We start from the raw sequence: 18,572 nt of genomic DNA on the forward strand, positions 1-18,572 counted from the left end.
CCATTTATTGGGTGTTTATTATGTACCAGTTACTTTATGTTGACCTTATTTAATTCTTATGTGGTGATGCAGACAGGACTTATTAGACAGGTTAACTGAGGTTTGTGGCCATCCAGTGACATAATGGCAGAACCACTCAGGTCTCTCAATATAAAGACAAACCTGTTTTCTTTCATTCTTAAGCATTTCCACCCTTGGGGAGGAGAAGGAAGGGGAGCAGGGTACAAGTTACAAAGAACCCTTGTGATAAGTAGACCTATTAGGGTGGAACAAGGACTCAGTTTTGGTTACCAAAATGGGAAGGAAACATCTGTCTTCGGGGTTATAGGACCTTTGTTAGTGCTAAGGCCAGGCTAGAGCATGGTCTGAGTCTTAGTTCAGGATCCTCTGGACATTGAAGAGAATGAGGTGATCCTCAGAAGGATCTGGGCCTTCTGAGCTGAGACATCGCAGCATACTGCGTGCCACATTCCACATTTCTGAGCAAGAGATCCCTTCTTGGAAGGGAAGCAGAAATGAGGTTGGCTAAAAGCCTGGCCTTTTGGGGCAGATAGACCTAAATTTTATCTTTATCAGTTACCAGCTGTGAGACCCTGGGGAAGTTACTTTTTCTGCTTCAGTTTTCTCATCTATAAAATCGGATGTCCGGCCGGGCGCGGTGGCTCAAGCCTGTAATCCCAGCACTTTGGGAGGCCGAGACGGGTGGATCACGAGGTCAGAAGATCGAGACCATCCTGGCGAACACAGTGAAACCCCGTCTCTACTAAAAAATACAAAAAACTAGCCGGGCGAGATGGCGGGTGCCTGTAGTCCCAGTTACTTGGGAGGCTGAGGCAGGAGAATGGCGTAAACCCGGGAGGCGGAGCTTGCAGTGAGCTGAGATCCGGCCACTGCACTCCAGCCCGGGCGACAGAGCGAGACTCCGTCTCAAAAAAAAAAAAAAAGAAAAACAAAAAAAAAAAAAAAAAATCGGATGTCCATGGGTCCACATCAAAGGGTGATGCTGACTCCATGAGAGAATGTGCATAAAGCAGCACAAGGTGTGGCATGGAGAAACACTTAATAACTGATAATTTATTTTTAAGGTTAAACCCATTCATTATCTATATTTGGAGGTAGAAAGTAGGAAGTGTCTAGACGGGCCTGGCAAGGAAGAGGGCGTAGATAGTGCCTCCGATCACCTGTGACTCCTTCCTCTGTTGCAGCCCCCCATGGGTGAGGAGGGCAACCACAAGCGACACTCAGTGGTAGCAGGAGGTGGCGGCGGTGAGGGCAGGAAGCGGTGCCCCTCCCAGTCTTCCAGCAGGTCTGCTGCCGTGATCAGCCAACCCCCTACACCACCCACCGGCCAGCCCGTCCGGGAAGATGCCAAATGGACAAGCCAGCACTCGAACACACAGACTTTGGGAAAGTGAAAAGCTCCTTAGCCCTGGGGCTTGAGGGGGGAAAGGGGTAGGGTGGGTAAGAGTCCATGGGGGTGCCCAGTCCCAGGAGAGGGGACAATGAAGGGACAGGCCTGGAGTTACTAGGACAGGCCTTTGTGCTGAGTAGCAATGTGTACACCATTTGGGCTATCAGAGGTACCCCTGGGCAGGAGCCTCTACATCCCCTTCCCCCTCCTCTCTCCATGACTCTTGACGTCCTAGCTTCTTCTAAGGGGGGAGGGAAAGGGGGGAAATTTTTATATATATATATACATATATATATATCAAGTTTTAAATTATTGATAGTTCATCTGGATTACCAAAATCACTCTGCAGCCCTGCCCGCCGCTAGTAGGCTGCAACCCTGGTCCCCACCCCTAACCTCCTCCTGCTCCCCCTCAAGCCAACTATGCAGCCCACAAGAAGGCCCTGCGGGCCCCCCATTGCCCAGCACTGTCCCATAGAAGGCTCTGGCGGCACCTCTGGGCCCCAGGAGCATCAGCCCCTTGATCATCTGGGGTTTGTCATCACCATGTTTTCTCCCTGCTGTCCCCACCCTGCCCTTCTACCATCTTCTGGGAGAAGGAAACCAAAGGATCTAAAACTGGGGTTTGGGGAAAGGTTTCAGCCTCTCCCACTCCCTTTGCCCCACACCCTTTACTCCCCAGCCCAGAGAGACGCTGCTTTTACCAGGAAAGACTATTGAAAGATGATTTATTTTATTTTTCTCTGACCTTTCCATCCTCGAGAAAATGGGGAAAAAAAAAAAAAAGACAAAAATCAACCATAAAAGACCAAAAAAAAAAAAAAAAAAAATCAGATAAACCCCCACCTAATCCACAGAAAGTGATGTCTTTCCCCTCCCCTTGGAATTTTTGTTTTGTTTTTGGAAATAATATTTTTTTAAAAGTTGCCTTATTGTGGAGCGGGAATCTGAAATACCCAAATGCCTGTTTTCCTCGGTGGAGTCAACGCGAAGAGCTCCCACCTTCTCTGGATGTGCCTGGGCTTGGACTGGCTAGAATCTTTCTCTGGACTGTTGCATGTACAGTGCCTCCATCCTGGAGGCAAGAGAGTTGGGAGTGGCTCGAATCAGAGCCGTGCCCAAGATATCCCTGCTGTTGCATCGTTTGAAGCTGACGTCCTGTGTCTGTACACTGCTGCCACTGTTGTGTCCTCGCTCTGCTTGCTGTTGCCTCACGCCAGGCCCCGGCCTGCCGTGACACCCTTCATCCTACCCTTGGAACCCCAAGGCCAAGTTTGCTTCAAACTGTTGGAGAACAGAGTTGGCCTGCATCTGGAACACACTTGTCCTCAGCTTGACCGTCTCCCCACACCCCAGAGTGGAGAGGTGAACACCTGCAGCTGAGGCTTGGAAACATTTCTTGTGTTGCCCTGAAAAATCTGAGAGACCTCAGGGAGGCTCTGTCTCTCTCAAAAGGTGGAGAAAGATGCCATTCTCTTCCTAAGGTCTGGTGGAGTCTCCCCATCTTCCATACCCTTCTGCAAGCCATCTATCTCTGCTCACTCTCCAATTGACCCGCCTGGGAACAAGGGATGAGGAGGAGTTGGGGGCTGGGGGGAATCCTGCCAGTTGGTGAAGCCCTGTGGCAGGAAGGTATATGTGGACATAGAGTATACCTGATTCTCTTCTTCAGCCACTTGACTGTTTGGGTTGGGCTGTGAATGACAATGGAATGGCTGGAGTCTGCTGTTGTCAGAAGGCAGGGAGGGTGATGAAGGACTGACCCACATGGACTGGGATGTATGTCGGGTATGGGCGTGACTGCACACTCACTCTCGGTGGGATCTGGGCAACATGGAGGAGTTTATGGTCCTGTTGCTTACTTACTGCAATGTCTTTGGCCCTCCTTTTCAACTGGTTCCTCTGTTGGGCCCAAAGGTTGGGAGTAGGAGACAGTATCCCGGGCTGACAAGGCCTTGCCCTTTACCTTGGGCACCTTGTTAATTTTTAGCCTGTGCCCTTCCCCACCTTTGCCTTCCCAGTGGTTGGTATGTGGGAAGCCCATCTCAGTTCTGTGACTTCATGTCTCAAACCAAGGATGAGCGTCTGGTCTCTGCTATGATGGTGGTATCTGAGGCCTTTCCCTGCCCAGTCTGGTGCCTGCCCCACATTGTACCAGACACTGGATTCCTGGATCCCCTTCTCCTTTCCTTTCTTTCCTTCAGGTCACGCAGCCCTGTACTGTATCCAGCACCACAGAAACCTCAGTGTTTTTCGTCTGCTGGTTTGGGGCACAAGGAAGCCTTAGGGTATGGGGAAAGGCTGTTATTACTTAGAGTTTACTCCCAGGCCAGGGGGCTGCCATCTTTTTCACAGACATCCCTGAAAGGAAGCCCCTTTGGGGCAGGGAGGCGAGGACTTCATCTCAACATAGGCTGGTGGTTGGTAGGGGAGCTTTTTCTTTTTTTTCTTTTTTTTTTTTCTTTCCTTTTTTTTTTTTTTTTTTTTTTTTTAGGTAACATGTTAGGAGTTAATGTTGCAAAGAGTAGTTTACATCTTCACTTTCTGAAGACACTTGAATTTAGGACCGATGTATCTGTGACAAGCATGCCAGAAGTGGCAGGGGCCATCAGGGCTAACCACTTCACACCCACCATCCTCCCATGGGGATCCAAGACCTGAGATAAAGCAACAGCCTGCCCAGATCCCTCTGTTCATCCTATCCCTTCCAAGGTTGGTCCATGCCAACATAACCTCTGGGCATCAGACATCAGCAGGTCTGTGTGCCTCAGCCCTGTTAAGGGGAAGGTTTCTCTTTCGCCCTCTTCCTGCACCTGGGAGCAAAGGCACTACCAGTAGAGAAGGGCCATCCAGCCCTGCCCCAGCCTGGACCCCTGGGGCTCAGATAGAGGTGCTGAGCCCCTATGTCAAAGTTGTTAAATGTTTTTGTTTTGTTCCATTGTAGCTCTTTTTTTTTTTTTTTTTTTTTTTTTTCCCTTTCCTGGTGATTGATTTTACAAAAGAAAGTAAGCTGCTTAGAAGGCCCTGGAAGGGAAGTGAGGAGGAGGGACAAGGAAGATGACTAGTTACGGAGGGTGAGGGTTGTTTTTTTGCCAAAAAAGCCTGGGTAGAGTGATCTGAATTATCTGGCACCCTCCTGAATGGAACCCCAGAGTACCTCCTGTGTGGAAGGGTCCCTGGATTTTCCCTAACACCCACCCTCTCCCCCTTCAGCCATGCTGATGGCAGAGAAGATAAGAACTTGGAGCCCATTTCTCACTGGAGAGGAAAACTTGTCATCTGGCTTTGCGGAGAAGGTTCCACCTTACGCTCGTAGTACATTATCTTTACTATGTGCTAGGATATCATATTTAAAAGGACAAAAAAAAATGTAAAATACTTGAATGAGCTTGTATTATAACATTAATATTATTGAGAGTATCTGCTTTCCAGGCTGAAGTGATTCATTCATTATTCTAGTCCTGCTTTAGTCCTTTGTAATTTGTGGTAATTATGCTTTTCTTTTTAATACAAAAAAAATGTATAAAAATAAACACTTGAAAAGGCAAAATACCGGCTGGTCTTCCATCTAGGGTACTGTTATTTGGTGTGAAGGATGGGTTTCTGGTAGGGTTCCCCCAGATCCGGAGGAACCCTGCACTTAGTGTGCACATGAAACCTCAGCAGGGGCTCTGCCATTGGGCTTTGAGGAGTCTGCCTAAGGCAGGGGCTTCTACAAGCCTTGAATTCATGTCCACCCTGTGTCTTAAGTAAGACGTGACAGTCATAGCCAGTGCCACAAAACAGTCCAGCATAATGCCAGGATTTCAGTGCACTTGTCAGCTTCCAAGTTTTCCATCCCCTGGCTGTGGCCTGCATTGTGTTGAGACAGCCAAGAAGAAAAAGGTTGATGAGGCTCCTTATGGAGGGTTGCCACAACCCCTCTATGAACAGACTTTTCCCCGGGGTGAAGGAGGAATGATCCAGCACCGTGTGGCTGTACGGAATCCTGGTCAGCCCCTGAACCCTGAGATGTGATGCTGGGGAGGGATGGAACAATGAGTCCCCCATTCCCTGTGTAAATTACAAAACTAAAAATCGGGCATGGCTTTACGTGTTCATCTGACAACTGTCTCCCATACCTGACGGGAAAATGGTTTTTCTAGAGAGTTATTTTTCACTGTTCTTGAGGTGGGCAGGTGCTTCAGTACCACCAGTGACCTCCACAGGCCAAAGGAAAGTTTGGGAGATAGTGTCCAGGGCTGATGCAGACTGGTCCTTTGAGAACAGAAAGATGAATTAATTGAACCTTACTTTCACACATCATTAGGAATGCTCATGGAAGCTTAATTTTACAGCCTGAGCTTCCACATGTTTTGTCTGAAGTATTAGAAGTCTGGTAGTAAACACCCCCATCTAAAAAAAAACAAAACAATCCACCGGAATTCATGAAGACCAGTTTATTTTACATGCTTGCTTTCACGTTCTTTACTGGGAATTTAAGGCCTTTTTTCAGCCTTAACTTGTATACCAACCTCAAGGATTTTGTTTGATATAGAAAAGGACAGGGCTGGGCCCTTCTGCCAAGGACTGATCACCTGCCTTCCAAAAGGAAGAGGGAATGACAGCCTTTTGTCTTTCTAGGCCCCTTACAGTACCTCAAAATCTGAAGGCCTTAAAGGGAAAAAAAAGCATATCTGTTCTTTCTCCTTATCTCCTACCCTTCTCTTTAAGCATACTGAAGATGGACTTTTTTCCAAATGTTTATTTGTAGGAAGAGGTGATGGGTGCAGGCCAGCAGCTGAGAACTTACAGCTTTGATGCACCAGGAGCTGTATTCAAGCTGAGGGCACAAGCCTCCTAGGGAGGGAGCCAGGTCCACCAAGGCCAGAGACAGGCAGGCGAGACTGGAAAGCCAGGGAGATGCTGTCTGGTAAGTGCTTAGCTGGCCTATTGGGCAAGTCCTCTGGGGTTCTATAGCTGATAGGAAGAAGGAGTTCATTTTGATAGTCCTGCCTGGAGACTTGGACCTATCTGATGATAAGGTATTTTATAAAGCTACAGTGGATGTTTTTCTTAAGAGAACTGAAAGTTGGAAAAGGTGCAAATATATATAAGAATTTAGTAAAATGATAATGGTGGTCTTTCAAATCAAAGAGTGATCTTTAAATTGTTCTTGGGAACCACAGGGTTTCTGGCCATGTCTGGCAGCTGAGGGGAGGCCAGGATGGGGACTTCAACCCAAGCAGCTGTGGTTTTTGCTTTTGATAAGGTTCCTGGTAAAAATCGTTTTGCATAAACGTTGCTGAGAAAGTGGTAAAGCATTCGGGGCAGAAAGGATTTTGCCCTTTGCCCCGCCATGTTTTTCCAGGCTCTTTCTTCAGGGAGAAAGAGGGTTCTAACCTCTGGTCCTCATTCAGATGGGCTAATTAGGGGTCTCGGGTGTCCCCAAAGGGCAGCAATTTTGATCCTTCCCCTTGTGGGTAAAAGGGATTTTCACAGTTTCTCAGCAGTTGCTTTTTGGTTTCCACATAAGGCTAAAGGTGTTAAAGTTTGGTCTGTACGTCTTTGCTTTTAATCCAGGGAGGAGCTCCTGGATTTACCCGCCCCCCCCACAGAGGGAGACCTTTTGTTTGCAGTGTGCCGGAGTTAAAATGGGGCCTTTACCACTCCCTCAGTGTTTGGTGTGTGTATGTTTGTGTGTGTGTTGGGTGAAGTGGCGACTGGCATCTGGTATGCCGTGAATTGAGACCTATAACGGTTTGCCAGGGTGTCTTGGCCCTCGCCTGAGGTAGGGTATGTGAAAGCCTTTTGGGGCAGGAAGGGGTAAAGCAATACCTGGCCCTCCCACCCCCTGGTCCCAGAAGAAGCTCTCCCTGGAGCCAGGCAGCCTCCAGTCCCCCTCCTTTCAGCTTTGTCATTTTCTGCATCCTGCCCAGGCCACAAAGGAGTTATCTGGGGCTGAACCCCTCTCCTTCCACAGCAGAGGACCAGGGGTCTCCTCCCTCTGACCAGCCTCCAGTCTGGGGAGCTGTGTTTTCCTTTTTCTTAAGCTAACTCCTGATCCCATTGAGGGACATCAAGGGCAGTAGTTTGGAGGAAGCCTCATCCTTAGTCCTGCTTTTCTGGGAAGCCCACCTTCCCTCTACCCTGGTGGCACCATCATTTGGGATGTGGCCGAAGGAGGCAAATTGTTAGGAGCAATCAGGAAGCCGCATCTGTATCCCATGGCTGAGGGACAGCCAGGATGACACTTAGGCTCTCTCTCACTGCATCCTCTTTGGGGAGTCTGGGATGCTCTCAGAGAGCGGGGTGAAGCCCAGCAGGAGGACATGTCTCTCGTAGGCCTTGGTCTGCTTGAACATGATGTCAGTCCCATGGAGGTGGTCCAGCACACCCAGCACACCATAGCACTGGTTGAACCTAGAAGAAAGAAGACGGTGCTGCAGTGCCAATGCTGGAGGCCTCTGTGCAGATCCCATTTCATTTGTGCCAGCCTCACACATTTCTCAGCCCTCCTACCCCACACCTGTCACAACCATCCTGACCGTCTGCATCAGAATAAGCTGGGGAGTTGCTACAAATGCACCTTCTGGGGGGCACTCCAAACCTGCAATTTGCAGTATCTGCAGTCTTCCTTTGAAAAGCTTGCTGTGTGATTCTGATGCCCACTGTCTGAGGATCTCTAGCAGAACTAGGCTTCTTCGGGCATGAGATCACCAGCATCAAAATCCCCTGGAACACTTACTAAAATGCAGGTGTCCAGGCCCTGCTCCCCCAGATACCTTAGTTCAGCATATTTGGAGTGGAATCCAAGAGCCTAAATTTTAAACAAGCATCTCAGGTGATTCTGGTATAGGAGGTCTGTAGACTACACTTGAAAAAGTCTGGGGCTTTCAGACAGTATATGACTTCCTTGTGATTGCATGCAGGAGTTTTATGCATATGTGTACTTTTCTAAAGAGAATGTCCAGAGCTTATTCAAAGGGCCCAGAGCCCAAATAAAGGTTTAAAATCCCCAGTTGGAGGAGGACCCAATTTCAGAAGGAAAAGAGTAAGGTCATCCCAGTGTGGTTATTATTTTCCCGACCATCAGACCTCTTCCCCAACTAGCACTCACGTGTAAACTGAGACACCAGTGTCTGCTATCAGAAGCTTAAGGAGGAAGGGTGATGGTTATTGCCCAGGGACCCATTGTGGGGAGAGGGTCCTTACTTGAGATGGTGGTAGTCGTGGAATTCAGGCGAAGGCAGGAAAGGAAGGTGGTAGCCACAGTGGGAGATGGTGGTGATGATGAGGGCCAAGGAAAACCACATGGTGATGGAGGACAAGTGGGAGCCCATTACTAATGGGCCCACTATCGCAGGTAGCATGTTGGAGACCTGCAAGGGGAGGGATGATTGAAGGCAGGGCCCAGGGAGATGAAGGGACTTAGTTGGATGTACACTTAGCCCCAAGGTGGTACCAGAGGCAAACTTCATTGACCCAGATCTGGAGGTGAGAATTTCAGGACTTTGATTTGTTGAAGGCATTCACCTTTGTAACTTGGGACAAATTACGCAGTTTGAGCCTCAATTTTCTTGTTAGCAAAATTAAGATTAAAAAGGTTGGAGGAGCCAGGTGTGGTGGTTCATGCCTGTAATCCCAGCAATTTGGGAGGCAGAGGTGGGAGGATTGCTTGAGGTCAGAGGTTCCAGCCAGCCTGGGCAAAATAGCAGGATCCTGACTCTACAAAAAATTTAAAAATTAGCCAGATGTGGCCGGGTGCGGTGGCTCACTCCTATAATCCCAGAATTTTGAGAGGCCAAGGTGGGTGGATCACGAGGTCAGGAGTTTAAGACCAGCCTGACCAATGTGGTGAAACCCTGTCTCTACTAAAAATACAAAAATTAGCCAGGTGTGGTGGCACACGCCTGTAATCCCAGCTACTCGGCAGGCTGAGACAGGAGAATCGCTTGAACCCAGGAGGCGGGGGGTTGCAGTGAGCCGAGATCACGCCATTGCGCTCCAGCCTAGATGACACAGTGAGACTCTATCTAAAAAAAAAAAAAAAAAAAAGCCAGATGTAGTGGTATACACCTGTGGTCTCAGCTATTTGGAAGACTGAAGCTAAAGGATCACATGCGCCCAGGAGTTGGAGGCTGCAGTGAGCTATGATCACACCATTGCACTCCAACCTGGGTGACAGAGCAAGACCCTGTCTCAAAAAGAAAAAAAAAAAAAGTTGTTGGGATGATTAAATGAGACAACTGTGTTAGGCACTTAACATAGCCTGGCATATGGAAGGCTGACAATAAATGGTAGCTGTTTTTAAATGGGAAGTAAAAGGGCCGGTGTGGTCTAAGTTCTCTGCAGAAGAGCTTCAGGAAGGTGGTTAGGGCCGTCTGCCCTTTGCTATGGGGAGAGTAGAGCTCTACTCACCACATGCTCTATAGGATGGGCATAGAGAGAGATCACGCCAATGGGAGCTGTCCACTCATGGTGTTTCTTGTGGATTTTCTTGTAGAATGTTGGGTGGTGAAGGAGCCTAGGGAAATAGTTAATAGTTAATAACCTGCTGATTCCTCTTTCTCCCTCCCCGACCAGTCCATGAGAAGCCAAAAATAGGAACTAGGGGTTACATCCATGGAGCAAAGTTAAAAACACCCAGACCTGCTTCAAATTTCAACCCCAGCCCTTATACTGCATAGTTTGGGAGTGGGTTGCTTTGCCCCTCTACCCCAGTTGTATTTGCTATAAAATGGGATGCTGCCCAGAAAGGATTGAATAAGGAAATGGATGGGAAGCGCCCTGGCCCCCACACAATCGGAGAGGCCTTTTCTCTTCTGGACATTCATTCCTCACTTGTCCCAAGTTGTCAGTTATGAGACAACTGTTAGTCTTCCTGTTAACCGTTTAATGGGAGACTTGAGGCCAGGGAGTATTTTATTGGCCTACACTCAATTCAGAAGCCTGTTTCCTTTTATTTTTTTTTCTTTGAGACAAGGTCTTGCTCTGTCGCCCAGGCTGGAGTGCAATGGTGTGATCACAGCTCACTACAGCCTTGACCTCCCGGGCTCATGTGATCCTCCCACCTCAATCTCCCGAGTAGCTGGGACTACAAGTACACACCACCATGCCTGGCTAATTTTTTAAAATTTTTTTTTTGTAGAGACGGGGTCTCCTGACATTCCCCAGGCTAGTCTCAAACTCCTGGGCTCAAGTGATCCACCCACCTCAGCCTCCCAAAGTGCCAGGATTACAAGCGTAAGTCACTGCACCTGGCCTCAGTTTCCTTGTTGATCAGTGAGCCCTAGACAGGGTGAGGAGACAGCTGTGCCTCAGGCAGGGACTGCTCACCGGTGTGAATAGTAGAACAAGACTTCCTCGATCAGCGTGAAGATGGCCAGCTCCAGGAGGAACCAGTGGAAGGTGGGTAGCTCACGGCGGCAGGGGTCTCCCCACCATTTGAGGAAGGGATAGAGGAAGACCACCATGGGGAAAGATACCATGCACTGGTTGAAAAGAACTGTGCGGATAGACTGGCGCAGTTTCACAGGATCCACCTGCCCAAGGGAAGGGAGGAGATGGACAAGAGTGTGAGAAGTAGGCTCCACCGTGACCTGCTTACAGGAGGCCTTCACTCCGGTTGGATTCTGGGAGAGATGTTGGGATACAGCCAGTAGCTCCTGACTGCAACCCAGCTCCGGGCCTGGAAACGTTGCAGAATAAGGCCCTGGCTGCTAGGCAGGTGAGTAATACCCCTGTCCTTGGAAACTTCAGCAGCCTTCAGTCTGTGCTGGAACCTGCCTTCTTCCTAGTTCTGCACATTCTCACCACTGCCCTCCCCATTTCTCTGGCCAGGCCCCATGTATTTACAGGTAACTTGGGTAGCCTCCATGGTGCTTGGAGAAGGCTGTGACTTTCTGAGTGACACCCCATTTCAGCCGTTTAGCCCCTCTTTGTCAGAGAACCTTGTCCATGATTGGATGCAGAGATCAAGGTCATCTGCCTCCTCACATGGTCCAGCCTTACTGCAGTAGGCCCAGAGCAAAGAAGCAGGTAAGCCAAGGAGCTGCTTATTCAGCTTCTTGACCAACTTCCTGGTTTTCAGAGTGACGCTGTGAAGATGGGGGCCTGCCCAAACATTTCCACCACGGTCCACTGTACAGAGCTGGCCCCAAGTGTCCAAACTCCATTTGGCCTCAATGCTACATCCAGTATTTTCCCCCAGAATCAGCAACTCTTTGACCCTTCCTTTTGTTAGATCTCTGGGGCTCCAGGGAACAGTCCTGTGACCATAGAAAGTTCCTGGATCCTGATGAACTTGTTTGATTAGAAAGGATTTCTCCAAGTACCCTCTGTGAGCTGGTGGGATTTCTGCCCCAAAGCGAGACAGGGGCTCAGAACGGTCCCCAGCTTGAGGCCTGCCTCTTCCTCCAGCCTTTCCAGGCACTGCATGCATTAACTGATTTCAGAATTCACTCTTTGTTTACTTCCATCCCATTGTGAGACCAGGTCTCGCCAGCCTGTTGTGAGAGGACATGTTAGGTGAGGCCATTACACCTTCTGGAAACCTTGACCCAGAGGTGGGGTATCACATGTGTCTATTCATTAGTTTATTTAACTGATATTTATTGAGCACCCACTATGTAGCACTCAGTGTTCTGGGTGTTGAAAATAAAGCAATGAGCAAAACAAAGATTCCTGCCCCCATGGAATTTATATTCCAGTGAGAAAGGTAGACTAAACACAACAAATATAAAAACATATATATCAGGCTAGGCATGGTGGTTCACACCTGTAATCCCAGCACTTTGGGAGGTGGAGGTGGGAGGATCACTTGAGGCCAGGAATTTGAGAGCAGCCTTGGCAACATAACGAAACCCCATCAAATTTTTTTTAAAAAGCTGGGTGTGGCCGGGCGCGGTGGCTCAAGCCTGTAATCCCAGCACTTTGGGAGGCCGAGACGGGCGGATCACGAGGTCAGGAGATCGAGACCATCCTGGCTAACATGGTGAAACCCCGTCTCTACTAAAAAATACAAAAAACTAGCCGGGCGCGGTGGCGGGCGCCTGTAGTCCCAGCTACTCGGAAGGCTGAGGCAGGAGAATGGCGTGAACCCGGGAGGCGGAGCTTGCAGTGAGCAGAGATCCGGCCACTGCACTCCAGCCTGGGCGGCAGAGCGAGACTCCGTCTCAAAAAAAAAAAAAATAAAAAAAAAAAAAAAAAAAAAAAAAAAAGCTGGGTGTGGTGGTGTGCACCTGTCGTCCCAGTTATTCAGGCAGCTGGGGTGGAAGGATCATGTGAGTCCAGGAGTTTAAGGCACTCCAGCCTGCATGAGAGGGTGAGACCCAATCTCTTGGGGGCGGGGTGGGGGGGGGGGAAAGGCCAGAGGCTGTGGCTTACGCCTGTAATCCCAACACTTTGGGAAGCCAAGGTGGGCAGATCATGAGGTCAGGAAATTGAGACCATCCTGGCTAACACGGTGAAACCTCATCTCTACTAAAAATACAAAAATTTAGCTGGGGGTGGTGGCATGTGCTTGTAGTCCCAGCTACTTGGGAGGCTGAGGCAGGAGAATCACTTGAACCCGGGAGGCGTAGGTTGTAATGAGCCACTGAGATTGTGCCACTGCACTCCAGCCTCAGTGACAGACCAAGACTTCGTCTCAAAAAAAAAAAAAAAAAGGGCAAAAAAGGCAGGCCGGGCACTGTGGCTCACTTTGTAATCCCAGCACTTTGGGAGGCCGAGGCAGGCAGATCACGAGGTCAGGAGTTTGAGACCAGCCTAACCAATATGGTGAAACCCTGTCTCTACTAAAAATACAAAAATTAGCTGGGCATGGTAGCATGCGCTTGTAATCCCAGCTACTCAGGAGGCTGAGGCAGGAGAATCGCTTGAACCCGGCAGGCAGAGATTGCAGTGAGTCAAGATTGCTCCATTGCAGTCCAGCCTGGGTGACAGAGTGAGACTTCATCTCAAAAAAAAAAAAAAAAAGCAGTAATATAGACAAGAGATGATGGTGAATTGGACAAGGGTAATAGTGATGGAAGTGACGAGAAGTGGTAAGAAGTGATTGGATTCTGAATTTGTTTCGGAAATAGAGTTAATAGAGTTCCCGGATAGATTGGATGTGGAGTATGAAGGAAAGAGAGTAGTCAAGAATGACTCCAAAGTTTTTGGCCTGAGCAACTAGAGGATTGGAATCGCTGTCCACTCAGATTGGGGAAGCTATGGGTAGTAAGTAAAGGCTTTGGCAGAACAATCAGAAATGTTCTTTTGGACATCATGAACTGGCAATTTCTATTAGTATCCATGTGGAGATGTCAAGGAGGGAGTTGGATATTTCAGCTTGGAATTCAGTAGAGAGTTCTGGGCTAGAGAGATAAATGTGTGAGCTCTTGGCCCATGGATGGTATTTAAAGTCATGGCACTGAAGAGATAACTGGGAGAATGAATACAGAGAAGAGGACCAAGGCCAGAACCCATGGAACATTCAACACAAAGAGGTTGGAGAGAAGAGAAGGAATCAGGAAAGCGACAGTGAAGAAGTGAACAATCAGATGTGACGGGGAGCCGGGTGTGGTGGCTCATGCCTGTAATCCCAGCAGTTTGTGAGGCCAAGGTGGATGGATCAGCTGAGGTCAGGAGTTCAAGACCAGCCTGGGGAACTTGGTGAAACCCTGTCTCTACTAAAAATACAAAAAATTAGCTGGGCATGGTGGCAGGTGCCTGTAATCCCAGCTACTTGGGAGGCTGAGGCAGGAGAATTGCTTGAACCCGGGAGACAGAGGTTGCAGTGAGCCAAGATCGTGCCATTGTACTCCGCCTGGGCAACAGAGCGAGACTGTCTCTTAAAAAAAAAAAAAAATTAAAGGGGTACCTAGAAAGCACGTTGTCCTGGAAGCCACGTGAAAAAAATATTTCAAGGCTGAGGGAGTCAGCAGCTGTGGAAATGTCTCTGCTGCTCTAATGAAACCATATCACTGGCGAACTTGCCAAAAGAAATGTTGCTAGAGCCTTTTTCTAGGTGTGACACCTGATTTGGAGGTTTGTAAAGAAAATGAGACAATACTTTTGTGATTAGGAGAGATGCAGGCTGAAGGATTTAGGGGTCAAGTTTTATGATGTCTCAAACTTACTTTCAAATAGGAAAAATGTATAGATGCATATATATTTATATTTTTCTATATAAAGCAAAAATAAAATGTTTAAAATTGGTGAATCTAAGTGATATGTAAATGCATAATTCTTACATTATTTTTCAACTTTCTGTATGTATTTTTAACGTTTTTCATAATTACAAAATGTTGGGGAAAAGAGTAGACAGATGGCCAGGCGTGGTGGCTCATGCCTTTTATCCCAGCACTTTGGGAGTCTGAGGCTAGTGGATCACCTAAGGTCAGGAGTTCGAGACCAGCCTGGCGAACATGGTGAAACCCCATCTCTACTGAAAATACAAAAATTACCCAGGCGTGGTGGTACATGCCTGTAATCCCAGCTACTTGGAAGGCTGAGGCAGAAGAATTGCTTGAACCCAGGAAGTAGAGTTTACAGTGAGCCAAGACTGCGGTGCCACTGCATTCCAGCCTGGGTGACAGAGGGAGACTATCTCAAAAAAAACAAACAACAAAACCCAAATAAGAGTGGACAGAGAGGAACTGGAAGCTATATAGATAACTCTTTTAAAGAACTTTGCTAGTTAAGGGTTGTTTTTTCTGTTGCTTTGGTTTGTGTGTTCGTGTGTGTGTGTGTGTGTGTGTCTGTTTTTTGTGAGACAGGGTCTCACTCTGTCACCCAGGCTGGAGTGCACTCTTTGTTTACTTCCATCCCATCGCAAGGCCAGGTCTTGCCAGCCTGTTGTGAGAGGACATATTAGGTGAGGCCATTATACCTAACTACAGCTCACTGCAGCCTCAACCTCCTACGCTCAAGCAATCCTCCCACCTCAGCCTCCCAAGTAGCTAGGACTACAGGTGTGCACCGTCACACCCAGCTAATTTTTGTATTTTTTGTAGAGACATTGTTGGGTGGGGTGTTTCGTCATGTTGCCCAGACTGGTCTCAAACGCCTGAGCTTAGGCATTCCTCCTGCCTCAGCCTTACAAAGTGGTAGGATTACAGGTGTGAACCACTCCACCTGGCCTGTTTTTTTTCTTCTTTTCGAGTCAGTGTCTTGCTCTGTCACCCAGGTTAGAGTGTAGTGGTATGATCATAGCTCACTGTAACCTCAACCTCCTGGGCTCAAGCAGTCTTCCCGCCTCAGCTTCCCAAGTAGCTGGGACTACAGGCACATTCCACCTCGCTTGCCTAGTTAAAATTTTTTTTGTGGAGATGGGATCTCGTTCTGTCGCTTGGGCTGGTCTCGAACTCCTGGGCGCAAGTGATTCTCCTGCCTCAGACTCCCAAAGTCTGGGATTACAGGTGTGAGCCACCACACCTGGCCTGTTTTATTATTTATTTTTCTTTTTGAGTCAGGATCTCACTCTGTTACCCAGGCTGATCTCTAACTCTTGGGCTCAAGCAATTCTGGCTCAGCCTCCCAAAGTCTGGAATTACAGTAGTGAGCAGCCACACTTGGTGGGTTTTTTTTTTTTTTAAGATGGAAAAAAATTACTGCATGTTTGTAATAATCTAGAGAGGAATAATGAGAGAAAGAGAAAGAAAAGAAGATACAAGAAAGCAAAAAGAGAATTACTGCAGCCATTTCCTGGATGTAGTACACGGATAGGGGAGGAATCACCCACAGACAGGAGCAAGGAGAGTTCACCTGTGGTATGAGGTGGGCAGGCAGAGCATGTGGGTGCAGGTGCTGATCATTGGCCAATGTGGTGTGCATCTATAAAAGTCTTCTACTTGCTTTGGTTTTTTTTTTTTTTTTCCTAGAGACAGTGTCTCCCTCTGTCTCCAAGGCTGGAGTGCAGTGGCACAATCATGGCTCACTTCAGCCTTGAACTCCTAGGTTCAAGTGATCCTCCTGCCTCGGCCTCCTGACTAGCCGAGACTACAGACACACACCACTGTGCCTGGCTAATTAAAATAAAATTTTTTTTGTAGAGACAGGGATCTCACTATGTTGCCCAGGCTGGTCTTGAACTCCTGGCATCAAGCAATCCTCCTGTCTCTGCCTCCCAAAGTGCTGAGATCACAAGCCTGAGCCACTGTGCCCCAGCCTGCTTAAATTTTCTTTTTCTTTTTCTTTTCTTTCTTTTTTTTTTTTTTTTTTTTTTTTTTTTGAGACGGAGTTTCGCTCTGTCGCCCAGGCTGGAGTGCAGTGGCCGGATCTCAGCTCACTACAAGCTCCGCCTCCTGGGTTCACGCCATTCTCCTGCCTCAGCCTCCCGAGTAGCTGGGACTACAGGCGCCTGCCACCTCGCCCGGCTAGTTTTTTGTACTTTTTAGTAGAGACGGGGTTTCACCATATTAACCAGGATGGTCTCGATCTCCTGACCTCGTGATCCGCCCGTCTCGGCCTCCCAAAGTGCTGGGATTACAGGCTTGAGCCACCACGCCCGGCCTTTTTTTTTTTTTTTTGAGACAGAGTCTTGCTCTGTCACTCAGGCTGGAGTGCAGTGGTGCAATCTCGGCTCACTGCAACCTGTGCCTCCCAGGTTCAAGCGATGTCTCCTCCAGGCATGTGCCACCACGCCCAGCTAATTTTTGTATTTTTAGCAGAGGCAGGATTTTGCCATGTTTCCCAGGCTATTCTTGAACTCCAGAGCTCAAGTGATTTGCCCACCTTGGTCTCCCAAAGTGCTGGGATTACAGGCATGAACCACCACGCCCAGCCTTAAATTTTCTTAGTGAAATGGGAAGCAAGGCCTTCCCTCTGCCAGCGGTTAGGGGAGGAGGTGTTAGAGAGGTGTGAAGTAGCCATTCAGGCAGTGGGCGAGCAAACAGAGCAGGGATGGATCATAGGAACACCAGGTAGCATTCAGCTCCCACTTGAGGATCTGTTTCTGATGTCTTAGTTCAGGGGCCAGTCCTTCATGGAAAAAGCCAAAGATTAAATGGCCTCGTGAGTTTCTTTCCTACTTCTGTGCCCACCTGAGGGTGCACATGGTACAGAAGCACTGGACTTGGTGTCAGATGGGATGAGCTCTGGCTCTGTTTCCTAGTAGCAATCTGATCTTGAACTAGTCACTGGACATTTCTGAACCTCAGCTTCTGCAGAATGCAATGAGATCTTCCAATGTAGCTCTGTAGTCATTGTGTAGACTATAAGGTTGTACAGGCGGCAGGTAATATTCTGGAGAGCCGATTAAGAATGTGAGCCCTGAAGTCAAAAAGCCTGAGTTTGAATCGTAGTTTACCCATGTAACACCTGTTTCCTCATCTGAATAGTGAAGGTTCTTGGCCTCAGTTGAAGATGTGAGCATTAGTCAATGGTGCTACAACAGCCATGGTTGACAGATGAAGGGTTCTCGAGGACCAAGCACAGGGTTTGACACTTTAGGCTCTGATTCATGTCCTGCCAAGCTGGGCCTGGAGGAAGCCCCCGAGCCTGGCTGGCAGCTGTTGTCCCAAGCGAGGGGGATGGTAAGCCAGGCCAACAGCTCCAGTTCAGGAAGGGGCCCATTTCAAAGGAGTGGGTCAAGAGCACTGTTTGCCTTTCTGGAGTACTGGGCTGGGGCAGAAGGACCTGAGAGCTGAGGTGGTTCACCCAGACACCTGGGCAGATTACTAAAAGATGATTGTCTTGTCTGGGAAAGAAGCCAGGATGTGGTTTGGGTGGAGCTGGGAAAAGAACCTGAGTTTCAGAATCAAATTCTTCCTTATTGTGTAAGAAAAGGCGAGCCAGACTCAGGGAACAGTGGGACCCACTTCCTGGCACTGTGCAAGTCGGAGTGCCTTGTAAGCAGGGTCTGGGCCTCACTTATGGATTTGCCCTGGTGCCTTGCATTATTGGTCGAATTGAGGAAGGAGGACTTGTTTAAAAGACAGCCACTGCCCATACATTCAGAATCCATACTATCCACCTATTATAGTGGGTTTATCCTTTGTTTTTGCAGCTGTCTCCCTCTCTCACAACAACAGCTGTTACCCATATTCTAGCATCCAGCCATTGCTGTCTCCATTCCTATGGGTAAAGTGGAGTTGCCTGCCTTCTCAGTGCCAGGCTGACCACAGTCCCATGGGGCACCACAAGCAGGTCCAGAGCCTGGGCCAGGAATCAGGAGACCAGAACATTGGTCTTGACTG

At 48.4% G+C, this 18,572-nt stretch overlaps 2 protein-coding genes across 5 annotated transcripts in view; one reads left to right on the top strand and one right to left on the bottom strand.

Annotated features, from left to right (window-relative positions):
- The window catches only part of LARP1 (La ribonucleoprotein domain family member 1), a 106,837-nt gene extending 101,877 nt beyond the window's left edge, over positions 1-4,960 (top strand). For all 3 annotated transcript variants that reach the window (XM_025389335.1, XM_025389333.1, XM_025389334.1), the window contains one exon: positions 1,206-4,960. In XM_025389335.1, coding sequence (XP_025245120.1) covers positions 1,206-1,415 — 210 coding nt within the window. In that variant the 3' untranslated portion in view covers positions 1,416-4,960. The remainder of the gene's footprint in view (positions 1-1,205) is intronic.
- Positions 4,961-5,834: 874 nt separating this feature from the next.
- FAXDC2 (fatty acid hydroxylase domain containing 2) overlaps positions 5,835-18,572 on the bottom strand; it is a 31,162-nt gene continuing 18,424 nt past the window's right edge. For both annotated transcript variants that reach the window (XM_025389336.1, XM_025389337.1), the window contains 4 exons: positions 10,729-10,934; positions 9,811-9,916; positions 8,605-8,771; positions 5,835-7,812 (listed from right to left, as the gene is read on the bottom strand). In XM_025389336.1, coding sequence (XP_025245121.1) covers positions 7,656-7,812; positions 8,605-8,771; positions 9,811-9,916; positions 10,729-10,934 — 636 coding nt within the window. In that variant the 3' untranslated portion in view covers positions 5,835-7,655. The remainder of the gene's footprint in view (positions 7,813-8,604; positions 8,772-9,810; positions 9,917-10,728; positions 10,935-18,572) is intronic.

The sequence above is a fragment of the Theropithecus gelada genome, chromosome 6 (assembly GCF_003255815.1).
Source record: "Theropithecus gelada isolate Dixy chromosome 6, Tgel_1.0, whole genome shotgun sequence".
Classification (NCBI taxonomy): domain Eukaryota; kingdom Metazoa; phylum Chordata; class Mammalia; order Primates; family Cercopithecidae; genus Theropithecus; species Theropithecus gelada.